This window comes from Cynara cardunculus, assembly GCF_001531365.2.
Source record: "Cynara cardunculus var. scolymus isolate 2C chromosome LG 15, CcrdV1, whole genome shotgun sequence".
NCBI lineage: Eukaryota > Viridiplantae > Streptophyta > Magnoliopsida > Asterales > Asteraceae > Cynara > Cynara cardunculus.
In genome coordinates, this window is record NC_037542.1 from 3,276,741 (window position 1) to 3,291,377 (window position 14,637).

The 14,637-nt window shown below is 35.1% G+C and overlaps 1 protein-coding gene across 1 annotated transcript; it reads left to right on the top strand.

The window, feature by feature from the left end:
- Positions 1-2,983: 2,983 nt before the first annotated feature.
- On the top strand, positions 2,984-11,470 carry LOC112527875 (ADP-ribosylation factor-like). The gene is made up of 7 exons (XM_025138719.1): positions 2,984-3,073; positions 4,403-4,558; positions 7,379-7,449; positions 9,678-9,797; positions 9,900-10,018; positions 10,108-10,189; positions 11,201-11,470. Exons 2-7 carry the CDS (start codon positions 4,411-4,413, stop codon positions 11,204-11,206), a joined length of 546 nt encoding a protein of 181 aa, XP_024994487.1. The 5' UTR covers positions 2,984-3,073; positions 4,403-4,410; the 3' UTR covers positions 11,207-11,470.
- The last annotated feature ends 3,167 nt before the right edge of the window (positions 11,471-14,637 follow it).

Below are 14,637 nucleotides of genomic sequence, written 5' to 3' on the forward strand. Positions count from 1 at the left end.
GAGTAAGGTCCGAGCAATCTTATTGAGTATTTAGTTTGCGTTCCGGTTTTCCGTTTTAAGATGAGGTATAAGGAAAAGAAAAACGGAGATGGATTCCATGATCGAAATAGAATTGTCGAAACATTGCGTTTATCAAATTCCCGTCCATTATCACATTGGAATTGTTTGATGTTCCTTTGGAATTGAGTACGTATATAATTGCAAAACCGTTGAAACATGGCAAAAGTTTGTGACTTTGTGGCAAGCGGAAATATCCAAACAAAGTTTGTATAGTCATCAAAGAAACGATAAATAATATTTGCAATCGCTTGTATTCAAAATAGGTGAAGTCCATAGGTCACTATGAATTATTTCAAATGGTGATGTAGTTAACGAAGTAGACGGAAAAAACAATAATTGATTATGTTTGCCTAACTGACATGAATAACAAATACACAAAAAAGACAAACATTTCACACTAGAAATCAACGACTAGAAATAAGATTGCTCAAAAGTGTTATCATCGGGGTGTCCCAAACGATCATACCAACGAGAAGAGGAAAAAACAGCAAACGCGGAGGGAATGTGATGACGATTTAGTTGGAGTGGGTCAAGGTCACCGTGACAATCACATCTCATTAGAATGGTACCCTGCATTAGATCCATCATAGAAAAACCAGTTGGGTCAAATTCGACTGAAATTGAATTGTCTTTTATGAATTGTTTTACAGAAACAAGATTCTTAATTAAATCATAAACAAGAAGAACATTATTCAAAGTAAATGGAGGATAAGGAGAAGGAAAGGACGTCATACCAATAGCTATAATTGGAAGAGAATAACCATTACCAACTATAATATGATGATTTAATGCTTTACTAACAGGAGAAACTGTACCTGGATCCAAAGTCATGTGATACGTGGCACCCGCATCCATGCACCACTGGTTATCCGAGGGTTGAGGCGTCATTTTGTGCAAAGTGGACTCAATGTTTGTCGGAACATAATTGGATGCGGTTTTGACATTGTATGCTTGCGGTGGTCGTGGACCTAAAACACCCGGGGTTGCCAAAGGAGGCGATGATTGTGATGGTTGGCGGGTAGTCTACGAAGGTGTGGAAGAGCCATGCATCAGATATGGGCATGGTGGTGATGGCCATGGGGACGACTGCCATTGTGTATATTTTATCTGTTGGTGCCACGGAGGGCGTGAATTCTGGTGGAATAACTCCCCAGGAGGCCGTGGGTTTTGCCAATGGCGACCACCGCAACCACGGTGGGCTCGGTACCCTCGATCCCTCCCCGTCTGCGATATGGTGGGCGGTACGATGGTTGTGAATTCAAGTCATAATGGGGGGTGGTGACGGAGCACCGATTGAAGTCATCATCAAGGCCGTAGGTGGAGTAGATAAGTGTCCAACAACTCGTTTTGTTTTACGTGATTCTTCCAAAGTGAGCATGCTACGGGCACGATAAAAAGGGGGTAAGGAATCAGATTGTTGAATGATGGTAGCGGCTCCGTCATAAACCTTAGAAAGCCGACCACTAATTGTAATACCAGTCGTTCATCCGAAACGAGAGCCCCTACATTAGCGAGTTGGTCTGAAGGTACCTTAAGTTGTTGAAAATAAGTAGAAACAAACTGAAAATCAGATTGTTGAAGTCGGGTGAATTGATTCTCAAAAAAAACCTCACGCGAGTGTTTATAATAAATATGACTATAATAAATGAATGGGATAACTTCGGTAATTAAAAGATTTATTTGCCTAAAAACGTCTCTTGACCAAACCCTCGATAAAGAAATTTAACAATACATGGCATAAATCTTCATATATATAACAGAAAAATCTGTATATCTTTATATGTATAAAAAAACAACGAAGGGTATTTGAGGTAATATTTTGAGATTTTGAGTATTCTTTAATCTTGCATTGTCGTGTTGTTTTAATCATATTACATTGACGAGAGAATGTTTGATTGGAGAATATAGGTGGCTATAAGAAATGAGGAAGGGTTTATATACGGTTGTGCGCACATACTGTCTGAGTTCTAAATATTCAATGTATTTAACCATGGGTAATTAGGTGACATCAAGAGAATGAAATATTTCTTAAATCTTGAAATACGGTGAGAATATTATCCCATATTGTTGAAAAGATGAAAAACTGTATGAAAGATATTAATATAAGACAATGTCTTTCTATGTGACAACTCATAAGGTTGACTAATTTTGCGACCCTTTTTGGAGTATACCCTTAACGACAATAGTTATATGGTTGATAGTGATACGGTTGTCGGGCATGTCGTTTGAGTTCTAAATTGCATAATAACAAAATTATTTACTGATCCATCTCAACTATTCGTAATAACAAATGATTATCAATGTATGACCATAATGAAAGTTATGATGAGAAGGGTAAGAAACCACTTTTAGATCAATTCCAGTTGAAGATAAATATAAAATCAACACTAATGAGATACACCAAATCAATTCTCTTCTAAGGTACAATTCATGAGTTGATTTGAAAAGTGATCAACGGTCTAAATTTTTTCTTACACTTCTCACTTAACTTCTATTGTCACACGATTCATCGTCTATCAACGTATGCAGATTACCACTGATAAAAATACATTCATTATATAAGACTGTATCTCATTAATCGTTAATCGATGAATTACGTTTTATCTTAACTCGATCAACTGATTCCTTAAAAACATATCGTTACCATGCGACACGCGAGTCCGACAATAGTACCATCTTATAACACAAATTTAGGAAGGTTTATGAGACTCCTTGTATTCCATGATTTGAATATTTAAAATTTAAAAGAAAAACAAGTCAAGTGTCATTGCCACAAAAGTTACAGGGTGTGTTTGTAATATGACAAAGATCAAGGGCTCATTTGTATATTAGTCTAAAGTTAAAGGCATCTTCCCAATGTTTAACGGACGTCGGTGTTCCTCGAATATCGGCCCTTTAAATAATACCCTGTCCGCTTTGATCGACTCCGTATTTATCTCACACTTTGGTGGTAGCGACCGACGGCTCCCGATTTCGAACAATCTTCGTCACCTTTTCCGGTTGCCGGCAGATCGTAAGTCTCGTAAATTTGTATCTATTCATTTATGCCGTTTAATATGAATACTTGATTCTGATTTCCATTGTAGATCAGATCGGAACTGGATCTAATACATGATCAATATTTCGTTGATATTTATTTCATCGACTCAATATTTATTGAATAGGCTTTTGTAATCTTTCTTAACCATTAGATACGTTCATGATGGTATTTTTCGCGTGTTATTTCTTAATCTGATCACGCGCATCTTTCTGTTTAGAAGTTTGTTTTGTAGTATTTGTTTTTTAAGTTGATGATTTGTTATAGTCGTTGAGGAGTTTGTTGTTTAAATCCTTAAGCCACATTTTCAGTTCAGATTTGCAAAACGACTTGTAATAATCACAAATATCCGTGAAATTGGGTTTTCACTTGACTCAGTTCTATAATGATATCGACAACTCAAATTTGAAGCAAGTAATTGTCTTTGTCCCTTAATTGCACTCAATGGTTTCATTTCTTTTGAGGAAATGGGAGATACATTTGCAGGCATGAGAGGGGCTCTCAAGTTCATAGTAAAATCTGGCATTTTTGTTTCACCGTCTTCAAAAAGTATATGAGAAGTGACCACACATAAGTGGTACATATAATGAAGGGTCTTAGTTTCAAGTTATAGTATTGGTTTTGATGCAAATTTGACATCTTTGGTTGACAAATCTCACATGGCTCTTGGAACTGCTCAAATTTGCTCTCTTTTCTAGTTGTTATCTATTCGAGTGCAAATGGTAAAAGTTTTGTATGTTTGCACTTTAAGCAACTCTTGGACAGTGCATACCCGAGCATGTAAGGAAGCACATGAACGGGGTTTTAATAAAATCCAATATGATGGTACCATATGAAACTCACTTTTCTTGGACAGTGCATATCCGAGCATGTATAAGGAAAGCGCTTTAATGGGGATAAAATCCAATATGATGGTATCATACGGAACTCATTTTTTATATCATCAAGCTCGCCTTTTCTTAAAGGCTGTCAAGCTTAACTCATCAAAACGGCAAAGGCTTTTAAATAGTATGTTTAGACTTTGAACGTGAAATTTCTTGATGTTGTTTGGCCTTGCAAATGTCTCTAGAGCAGTTGTGTATTTCTCTGATGGATATTTGGTTCTAGAGGAGACGGTGCGTGTTACCTATTGCATTGCCAATATAAGTATTTGGTCCTTCTCCATGTTTCTATCAAATATTTCCCATCTTATTTAGATTTTTATACGACAATGAAAATCAGGATTTCCAACCTTGTTTTCATTTATCAAGGCGCCATGTGTGGCTTACTTCTGATAAAAACTAATCTGGTCTATTTTTATACTAGATACAAAGATGGGACTGTCTTTTACCAAGCTATTCAGTCGCTTGTTCGCTAAGAGGGAGATGCGTATTCTGATGGTTGGTCTCGATGCAGCTGGTAAAACCACGATTTTGTACAAGCTCAAGTTGGGGGAAATTGTCACCACCATCCCTACTATTGGTATGCCTCATTGTCAACAAACTAAACTTATACTGCCTCTTTTTCTTCCTTTTGCTTGTATAATGTCTTATGCTAGGTGGTTAGTCACTCAGCTTGAATCATAAATATAAAGAATTGTGGATAAGAACTATGTTTCTCTCATGAATGTGCTAGAGAGTGTTAGTCTTAAATTACTGATCAAGAAAAGGCAGAAAGTTTTGCTCTTGGAACATCACAAAATATATATTAAACAGCAAGTGTATCAACATGGTCGATTGGCTAGCTGAACTTAGGGTTATGGATAGCATTTAGTAGCCACTCGTGGTTCTTGCATGGTGCATTCCACTGATCTTTATGAAATGTTTCCTCTTTTTAGCATGTATTAAGTTTGTGAGATTCTAGCATTTCAAGGGGTAGTAATTTTGAAAGAAAAAACATCAGCCTTTTATGGAGGTAGTGATTTCCATTGTTTAGCGTTCTTGCCTTCTCCATTCTGTCCCACAAGAACAACCTTTACCAAAAAATATAACTGGCCACCCGCCTTCTACTAAATATATGCTTTAGTCACACCTGACAAAATATGTGAAATGGTCACTTATGTTTTATGCTTACACTGTTGTTTTTCTGTTCAATTTTGATCATTGCCTTTTAATTTATATTATGCTTACACCGTTAATAACTTTTTAAAATTTGCTATTATGCCCTCGTTAAATAATTAAAATGGCTACTTGCTCTTAAGTGAATCTTTATTTTGGTAGTCCATGTATACAAATCTATTTAAAAAACAGTCATCTTTTATTCATTCTACTATTCGAATCACTATCGTTATTTTTTCCAATAACCTAATTTTATTTTTGTAAATCACATTGCAACTCCCAAATTGGGTTTTCTAGCATTTTTTTTTGTCTACAAAATTTAAAAAAAAAAAAAAATACAAACCTTTAAGGAGACATGACAAAAGTTAAGAGTTGTAATGAAAGGCTCAAGGTGCACTTAGGTGCAAAGAGGTCCCGGGGCCTAGGCGCTAGGAGTACGCTTGAGGCGTGGGCCTCAGGAACGCTTGGCGCATTTTATCAGTACACACACACACATACACTCATTCACACACACAATTACACACAACAAGTCTCCAATGCAGCAACCACAGTACTTTGATAGAGGTGAAGGGTTTAAAGCTTGAGCCGTGAAGGAGAAGTTTTAAGGTCTGGGTATTTATAGAGGAGGAGGCTTGAAGTTCTAAGGACTGAGTATACAATATTTGGGTTTGACTTATGTAATCTACTTATTAACACTTTTCTAAAGAAATCTAGGAGATGAGAAGATGAGAAAACTTGTTTAAACTTAGGGTTTAACAAGGTTATTTAATAACTCTTTTTGAGGCGCATCTAGGCCCACAAGGCGCCTCAACCAAGGCGCAGTGCGTGAATACGCTGAGCCTCGACTTGAAAAAAGCCCAAGACCTTGAGTCTTATGAGCCTCAGAGCCTAGGCGTGCCTCGGGTGCGCTTTTAACAACTATATGCTTGTATTAACTATTGGAAGTTAATATAAACATTAACCTACATCCATAAACATAATATTGATTAGGTATCCTACAAAAATTTTATAGTTTATCATCGCCATCATAAAAATTGTCATCCACAAGAGTTATTTCTAGCATGTAGTTCATTTCTGGTAAATTTTGTCAGATTTGTAATCTGGATGTTGGCTATGAGTCATATTGGCTTTTAGTTGTCAGTAAAAGTCTGTTGCCCTTTTTAATCGTTTCTCCTTGAAGGTAATTGAAATTGGTTGTATTTATATGCAACATAAGATATTAGAAAGCATAATTCAAGGGTTCAAATGTGATTTTAAAGGGTAAAAGCAGGTTTTTGAAAAAAATTATGATAGTGATTAATATAATAGAAAAAAGCAGGAGTGCTTATAATAGATTTGTATAAATGAGAACTAAAGTAAAGATATAATGGCACCTAGGGGGCTATTTTTTTTAGCAAGGGAATGATAGGGAATTTCACAAAATTGTTAAGAGTGTGAGCATATAAATAACAACAGTGACCAAAATATAACTTGAAATAAATGGTAAGGGACCATTTTTTGGGAATATTTCCCTTTCTGGGATGTCTAATAGAAGTTGCAACATCTTTCTTTTTTAAGTTTGAATGTCAACTCCCTACCATTGTAATCCTTACAAGAGTGGTTGTGTCTATTCTGGCCCACAAAGTTCACTTTTACATGGTTAACTAAGGTATAATTAAGTTTCTATTAATTTGCATGTGGGTTTGGATATTGCAATTCTTATGGGATGGAAGTAGTACATTTTTTTGCCAATTATATCATCCAATAATTCTTGAGGGGAATATGAAATTATGTGGTCTTTGTATTGTTTTCAACTTGTCATTTCTAATTTTAGCATAATTCTAGTAGGTGATATACATAGAGTTGAATGCAGAGCTTAAAAACATTGGTTGCCCCATAGTGCTATTCTTTTCCTGCAAGGCTCGAATCGTACAACTCGTATATGAGGGCTAAATTTTTAATATTCTGAGGAAAATAATACCCAAGTCATCTTATGTTTTGATTTTGGCCAATCAAATGCGAGAGGGCTGAGCGTTATAGAAAATGCACACCTGATTAACCATATTATAAGACTTATTCCCAAACATACTTTGTTGCATGGCTTGTAGATCAAGCTTCATTGCCTCATGAATCTTGTTACATCAACAGAGCTTTGAATTTTCTAACAGCGACTTGCAGATCTCCCAGAAAATTCTCTCTCCGGTTAAGAAAAATATGGAGTTCTATTTTCATCTCTTCTATGCTACTGAACTCGATTCTTTTGCAGGATTCAATGTTGAAACTGTAGAGTACAAGAACATCAGCTTCACTGTGTGGGATGTCGGTGGTCAAGACAAGGTAACGTTGTTACCAATTCGTATGTGCATATTGATCACTTGACTTGCATTGCAAAATCATATAAAAACCGATATTGTGGCAACCTGTAAACTGTCAGCAAGACTGACCCAGCAAGATGATGTGGCTTTAAAACTCTTCTATAGATTAACTTAAGAGTGAACTACAAAAATCATCCCTGACTATTCCTCAATATGGAGATTTCTTCCCTTGACAAAAAAAAAATTTGGTTCTTAAATCTGGTTCCAGTCAAGCCCTTCTTTTTGTTACTGTTAACTTCTGTCTGCTAGTTTTATCATGTATAATGGAACTGGCCCCTTTTTACGAGGAATAGTAGTCAAATCAAATGACCACATTGCTCTGGTTTTCATCATCTTAACTTGCAACCCCTCCATTCACTTCATCCCCACCTATTATTATCGTTGAATGAGGGGCAAGTGGCTGAAGTACATTTTGTGCTGATCACAGAATCATCTTATTATTTGCCATTTCGTTTCCAGGCCCAGCTGCAAGAAATGAAGTCATGTTCCCCAACTTAAAATTGTTCATTTCTTGCTCTCTTATTATCACTCCATTCTTTATTCCCCTCTTGGTTCTTAACACAGATATGGTCACGAACTTCAATATTTATGCTTGCCCAGGGAAGCAGATCAATATTAAATATGAGAGAGAAAGAATATGTTGGTCTCAAATCAAGCTTGCAATCTTGAAGCAGTCTGATTGGGCTTTTTGACTTGGTTCCTCATCCATGAATCAATCATCAACAGCATTCACTCTGCCTCCCCCATGATTAATTGGTCAACAAGGCCATTTAGATAGGAACCTAAGACACGGTTGGACACAATAGTCAACCCCTTCAATTTCAATTCACAAGTCTCAAACTCTCAATGGGATCTTTCCAGTTTAATCGAGTGAGTTGAGGACTTGAGGTGAGTACGATAATGAAGTGGTCCTGGCTTCATCATATGGGCTGATTTCAAGATGGTTGAAAGGTGATCTTGAAGCTAAAGAATATCTATCTGCTCTTGTAAACCTTTTTTCGGTGACAGATCAATTCCTCGAACGACATTGTGATGCAGAACTTTGACTCAGGAGGTTGAAGTCACTGGCGGTAATGGATACTTGACGTTTTGGCATTGTATGAACTAGAATGAAACAGAATTGAGGTGGGGTGGTGGCTGACGGATAATTTTTTTTTGGGGGGGGGGGGAGCAGTTCTGCATCTGAAGTGGTTGCAGATTGGACTATGCCATTGCAGAATGAAATCCCTATCGCTGTCTGCTACTAACCAATTCTCTAATTTGTTTTGGGCTCAAGTTTCTCATACTTTCTTCTTGATGTCATTTCATATCCCATGTATGGACTGAATCAATGGCAGATCTAATTAGCAGATGAACCTAAATGCGAGATGATGATATAGAAGAATGAGGGAGAGGAGGGTGAGGTGCCATTAATAATCAATAAGAAGGGATATGAATTGATAAGGACGCCTTCCTTAAATAGGCATGTGCCTTCACATGGTATTTTTCTAACGAATGTCAGCAACTTTTGACATGCATAAAGAATTGATTAGGACAAGATCCTTCATCTAATGATGAAGAGTGCCAAAAAGTTCGTGCAGGGCGAAACTTGTAGATTAATCAATAGTCAGAGTGATGATTTTTGTACTCCACCCCAAAACTCAGTTTACTGTAAATCCAGTTAGTTGGTTCATATTAGATTATTATATTAAGGTAACGATTCATTTTTTGCGAGACATTTTATGCACGTATTTTGCTGATCTATTTACATGAGCATGAGATATAGTACTCAATTGCTACTAACATTGTAATGCTTCTTTGTTTTTACAAATAACCTTTTTCTCTTTATCCTTATCTGTGTAATTGTGCTTGTGGACCGTCTGGTGCTGATTAAATATGCTGTATCAGCACCTAACATCATCATAAGCCAGATCAATTTAAGCCTATCCTGATTTATATAAGCGGTATACCCTCTGAATTGTGCGGTAAGGCTGATTTTGTTGGTGCTCATATTACTTCCATTTTGACACCTATAAACTTGTGAACATGTTTTTATTGTGATCCTGATGGGTAGGCTATTGTACAATGTCACTATGATCAATTGTGAAGAAAAGAAGTACCCAATTTACTGATATATATATATATATTATATTATATATTGAACTCACTATATGATTTCTGAAATGAAATGCTCATATTAGTTATTATCAGATTCGACCTTTGTGGAGGCACTACTTCCAGAACACACAAGGTCTTATCTTTGTGGTGGACAGCAATGATCGTGACCGTGTGGTTGAGGCCAGAGATGAGCTACACAGAATGCTTAATGAGGTATTTTGAAGCTTTGCTACATTACTCCGGAACTTTAGAGGAAACTTGCGGTGGGAATTTGTTTCTTTTTCGGCATTGTGATATAAGTTGACCTTGTTATAGGACGAACTAAGAGATGCAGTGTTGCTTGTTTTTGCTAACAAACAAGATCTTCCAAATGCTATGAATGCTGCTGAGATCACTGACAAGCTCGGCCTGCATTCTCTCCGACAACGACACTGGTAACTCTCTCCAACAACACCACTTTATCACACAAACACACACACATGTACACAGTGCCTGCATTTATGCGTTAATTTGTATGCATCAGGTATATCCAGAGCACGTGTGCCACCTCTGGAGAAGGTCTATATGAGGGACTGGATTGGCTTTCCAACAACATTGCTAACAAGGTAAGTACCATTGAGTGGATAATCAAAGTCATGACAATGTTTAAGCCTGTTTTACATGAAAATTTCAATATTTCTTTTTTGCTTGTTTGAGAAAAAATATTTTTATGAAGTGGTAGTATGTTTCCATTAATCATCTACCATTTTGATTGTTATATATGTTCCTTGCTTTGTGAACTAAGATTGCCTATAAAATTGCTATATTCCGGAAATGGAAATTTATGTGTAAGAACCCCCTCCCGGGGCGGTTCCAAACTAAGTGTCTGCATTTGTAATTTACTTTGTTCCAAAATAGGTGTCCACTCACAAAAGTAAGGGGACGTTTACCAAACACTTACCCGGTAAGCACTTACGAGTAAAATTCAATACTATTATTTACTTACCGGGTAAGATTTTAGTCAACAAAAACGGCTTTTTATGCAACAATTTACCCTGTAAGAGCTGACTGTGGTAAGAGTCATTGCCCTCACTTACAGGGTAAGACTCTCAGTCTTTGCCTCGTTCTTACCGGTAAGATATTTGGTTCTTACCATATTCATCCGGTAATGTAATATAACTTGGTAAGCGCTTACCCAAGTAAGCATTTGGTTAACGGCCCCTAAGTGTCTACTTTTCAATTGTATCTTCAATTATGCGATGGAGAAATTCATTACTCCCTCTATTTATTTAGTTAAATAAAAACTGTAAATATATATATATATATATATATATATATATATATATTTCTAAAACTGTGTGCCTTTTTCATTGTGCACATTTATTTTGGGACAGAGGGAGTATTTCCTTGTGTTGCACTATCTGAGTGGCCACATAGTTAAAGGAGAAGGTGTAATTGTTTTCAATAGCCTTCAATAATGATGATTGGGGAACCATGTGGATCCAAATTAATGTCATCAATTATTTGTAATGGTATGAACTCAATAAAAAGAAGTTGGCAGAAAGATGGAATTGTGTCAGTTTTGATGATACAAAGAAGTGGTGGTTTTGTGTCTGAATTGAGTGTTTGCTTTTCAGGCTTAAAAGGGAGTGATACAAAGGTGGGGTATACATGTTAGCAGCAGCATCAACAGAGCATTTTATGGGGTTGTTTTTTGTTTTATGTATGTTGAGAGGGAATAGGTGATTGATTTCTTCTCATTTCTATCAAGCAGCAGGCAGCTTAATTTCCTAGAGAATGAATGAATGAATGGAATATACAGCATGTAGAATTTGAGTATGTATTTCTGTGACAAAAGCTTTTTATTCAAGTATAATTGTATTGAGACTTTGGTTTTTTGTGTGTCAGACAGGTAATTGATGCATTATGAAGTGCTGGTAATTTTGCTTATTTTGAAATTGAGATTGAAAAGGTGGTTTTTACATTACATTTGATTTATTTCACCATTAACGGTAAGTATTTGGATATAAGGTCAAAGATCGTGCGAGGAGGAGAGTTAATGTGAGAATCGTAAGAAGGGATATGGATCCTTGATCATCTTTAATCTCAAATCCACCCATGAACGGCGCTTGATACAGGAATCCGGTGCATTTCATCCTGATGTACATCTAAGGGCGGAGACCCTTCTTACGCTTTTCACTTTTAACTTTCTTTTCATCAAAATCCAACTCGTGGATATAATAGGTAAAGCTAATGTGAGATGCATGCTAGTTGGTTATGGAAGTTGGGACTTATAACCGACTAGTTTTGAATCAGAACCCAGATAAATGTCCCTAGTATGAAGTGTGTTAATGTGTACACGAATGGCATAACAGTTCAAGGACATCGCGTCTACTGATTCGCTAGCAGACTAGATATGCTTCATAAGGAAAGGTTCAGAGGTTAACGCCTACCCATCATTTACAAGATTCAAGCATTGAACTTGAGAATACGACTATTGTCATGTTTATGATAATTTTCATTCATGTGGGGGATTGTTAGAAAAATTGAACGAAAAATTATGGAAAAGGTCTTTGACCTTCCATATGCTTCGATTACAATTAAAGGAATTAAGTTCCATTACGATCCATCTCTTAAACTTAATCGGGTTACTAACGAGTTTCCCATATAAATAACTCAACAATTGAGTTCTTAAGAAGAGGACAAAGGAAATATAAAGGAAGAGATAACACAAACGAAAAGCATTGACATCAAGTAATTAAATAACACCAGGTTCTCAAGTTCAGGCATGAAGATGAAGTCCGACATAATTCTATTCTCTTTAAAGTCATTATATCCTAGGAGAAATCGACGCCCTTGTTGGGGGGCGATTCAGTTTTAAGGAAACCGTGTCTAACACGGGCCTCAACTCAATACTCGGGCTTGTTTCCAACTTTTTTTTAATTTACTTTATAATTTTGTTACGGTGAAACTATTTTGCTACAAGAAGGTGACGGCTTTCCGAAATGACTAATGAGCACACATAACATTCACGAAAAGAGCATTTTTAGAGGTCATGAAATAATGTTTTTATGTTGTAACTGATGATATGAATCTATGTTTATGTTAAACGTCTCAAACTCGTAATCACTCAACAATTTTGCTTAAAGAAACGTGTCACTGAAAATTGAATAGGGAATTGTTGATAGGATTGTTGAACAAGTACGCTCGAGAAAGCTCAGAAGGGTCAACGTACTTTGGAGTATCATATGATTAATCATCATCTTAAACGATGGATTTGTTTAAGAAACTTTGGGTTTTATAGAGTTAATATGTTTTAGATACATGTTATGTATAATGTATCCATTGAACGCACAACTCTATATTATCTATACTATATTATAAAGCATTTGACATAAATTCTTAAAAACCATTTTTTATGCATAAAGTACTGTATATTGATGCATATTATTTAAAATTCAAGATTACAAGTAATTATGCATAAGTACAACTTATTAAAGCTCCATGTTTGAATTCGTGTAACTAACTGCAGATAAACATAATCAAATAGAGGATAAACATCTCATTTTAAAATATAAAAAATCTAAAATATAATTAAGATAATTATCAAGTTCTAACAAAACAATTAATTATTATCTTTATAAGAAAATTATATTATTAAACCAAATATAAAGTACTTCGTTATTGAATCTAAATTAAATTATAATAAAGAAAATTGAATTGAAAATTTACACAAAAAAAGATGAAATTTAAATAGTTAATTTGATACTAAAATCGATATATTTTTGTCAAAATTTTATGATATCTTCAAATTTACATTTTATTAAAAAATAAAAACATCATTGCTTTTTCAAAATCATATAAGATCATATTATAACATTGACTGAGATAAACAATAAAATAAAATATTAAAATTAAGATTTATCTCGCTGCATTGCACGAGTACCCTTCTAGTGATAATATAATGATATTTATGAAAAACATCTCTACAAATGTCTTAAAAATTATCCTTTCAAACTGTTTTCTTGTGTTTTCTTTACTTTGTTTTAACTATTGGTTGTTTGTAAGTTTAACTGACACAGTTCGAAAACTAAAACTATACATGGTCGCATACAATGAAGATTATTAAAACAAACGTAAACTTAGAGGTTTAAAACAGTGTTTGTAACTTTTCATTTCTTGTTCAAAACAAATTCCTTTATTCCAATTTACAAATCATTGCTTTTTAATGATATTGTTTCTTTTTTATGCATCAATTACGCTCCACTCCCACTACAAATGTCGTCGTCATCGTCGTCATCATCATCATCTCCTTTCTTTTCAGATAATATTATTATATACACACTATTTTTTTATGTAATACATCAACAAAAACCTAATTAAACAAACTTGGTATTTTCCATTCAAACCAACACTTGTATGGGATCATACGGTGGCACAAGCTGTCGCTTCATGGTTTCGATGTAAAGAGAAAAACTGCGTTTCTAAAATGTGTTACTGTATTGTTTTGTTAGGTGCCGCTGTATTGATTTTGAAGCTGAAGCTTTCGTGTAAGTTTTTAATGACATAGTTGATAAATGTTGTTTGCTTTGTACAAAAACCCAGGTTCATGTCTCACAAATGTCAAAATCTTTTAGGGTCCGTTTGGTTTGCAGGATTGTTTTTGAGGGATTTGGATTTCATGAAGGGATTCAGATTGGAATGAATTTGAAAGCATTGGTGTGTTTGATTTATATGAATATGACTAAACGGGACCTTAGTTTTAACCTAAATTTGGATTTTTTATATATTTAGAAAAAAAATTACAATCTAAACTCAAACATAGGTCATTTTTATGAATCCATATTAATATTATAAAGAGTTAAATACATGAAATAACACCTACTTTCATAAGTTTTCTTATTATAACATTCTACTTTTGTTTTTTTTTATTACAACAATGTACTTTCAAATTATTTTTTATTAAGGCATCGTACTTTAAAAAATATACCCATTATAGCAATGAGTAACCTGTTACCTTTTAAACCGGTTAACCCATTGACTTTTTTGCTTTTGTGACTTTAATGAGGTGATG

Coding starts and splice junctions, on each gene's coding strand:
- LOC112527875 (XM_025138719.1), top strand. CDS start 4,411: ATGGGACTGTCTTTTACCAAGCTATTCAGTCGCTTGTTCGCTAAGAGG. Junction 4,559..7,378: donor CACCACCATCCCTACTATTG/GTATGCCTCATT, acceptor ATTCTTTTGCAG/GATTCAATGTTGAAACTGTA. Junction 7,450..9,677: donor ATGTCGGTGGTCAAGACAAG/GTAACGTTGTTA, acceptor AGTTATTATCAG/ATTCGACCTTTGTGGAGGCA.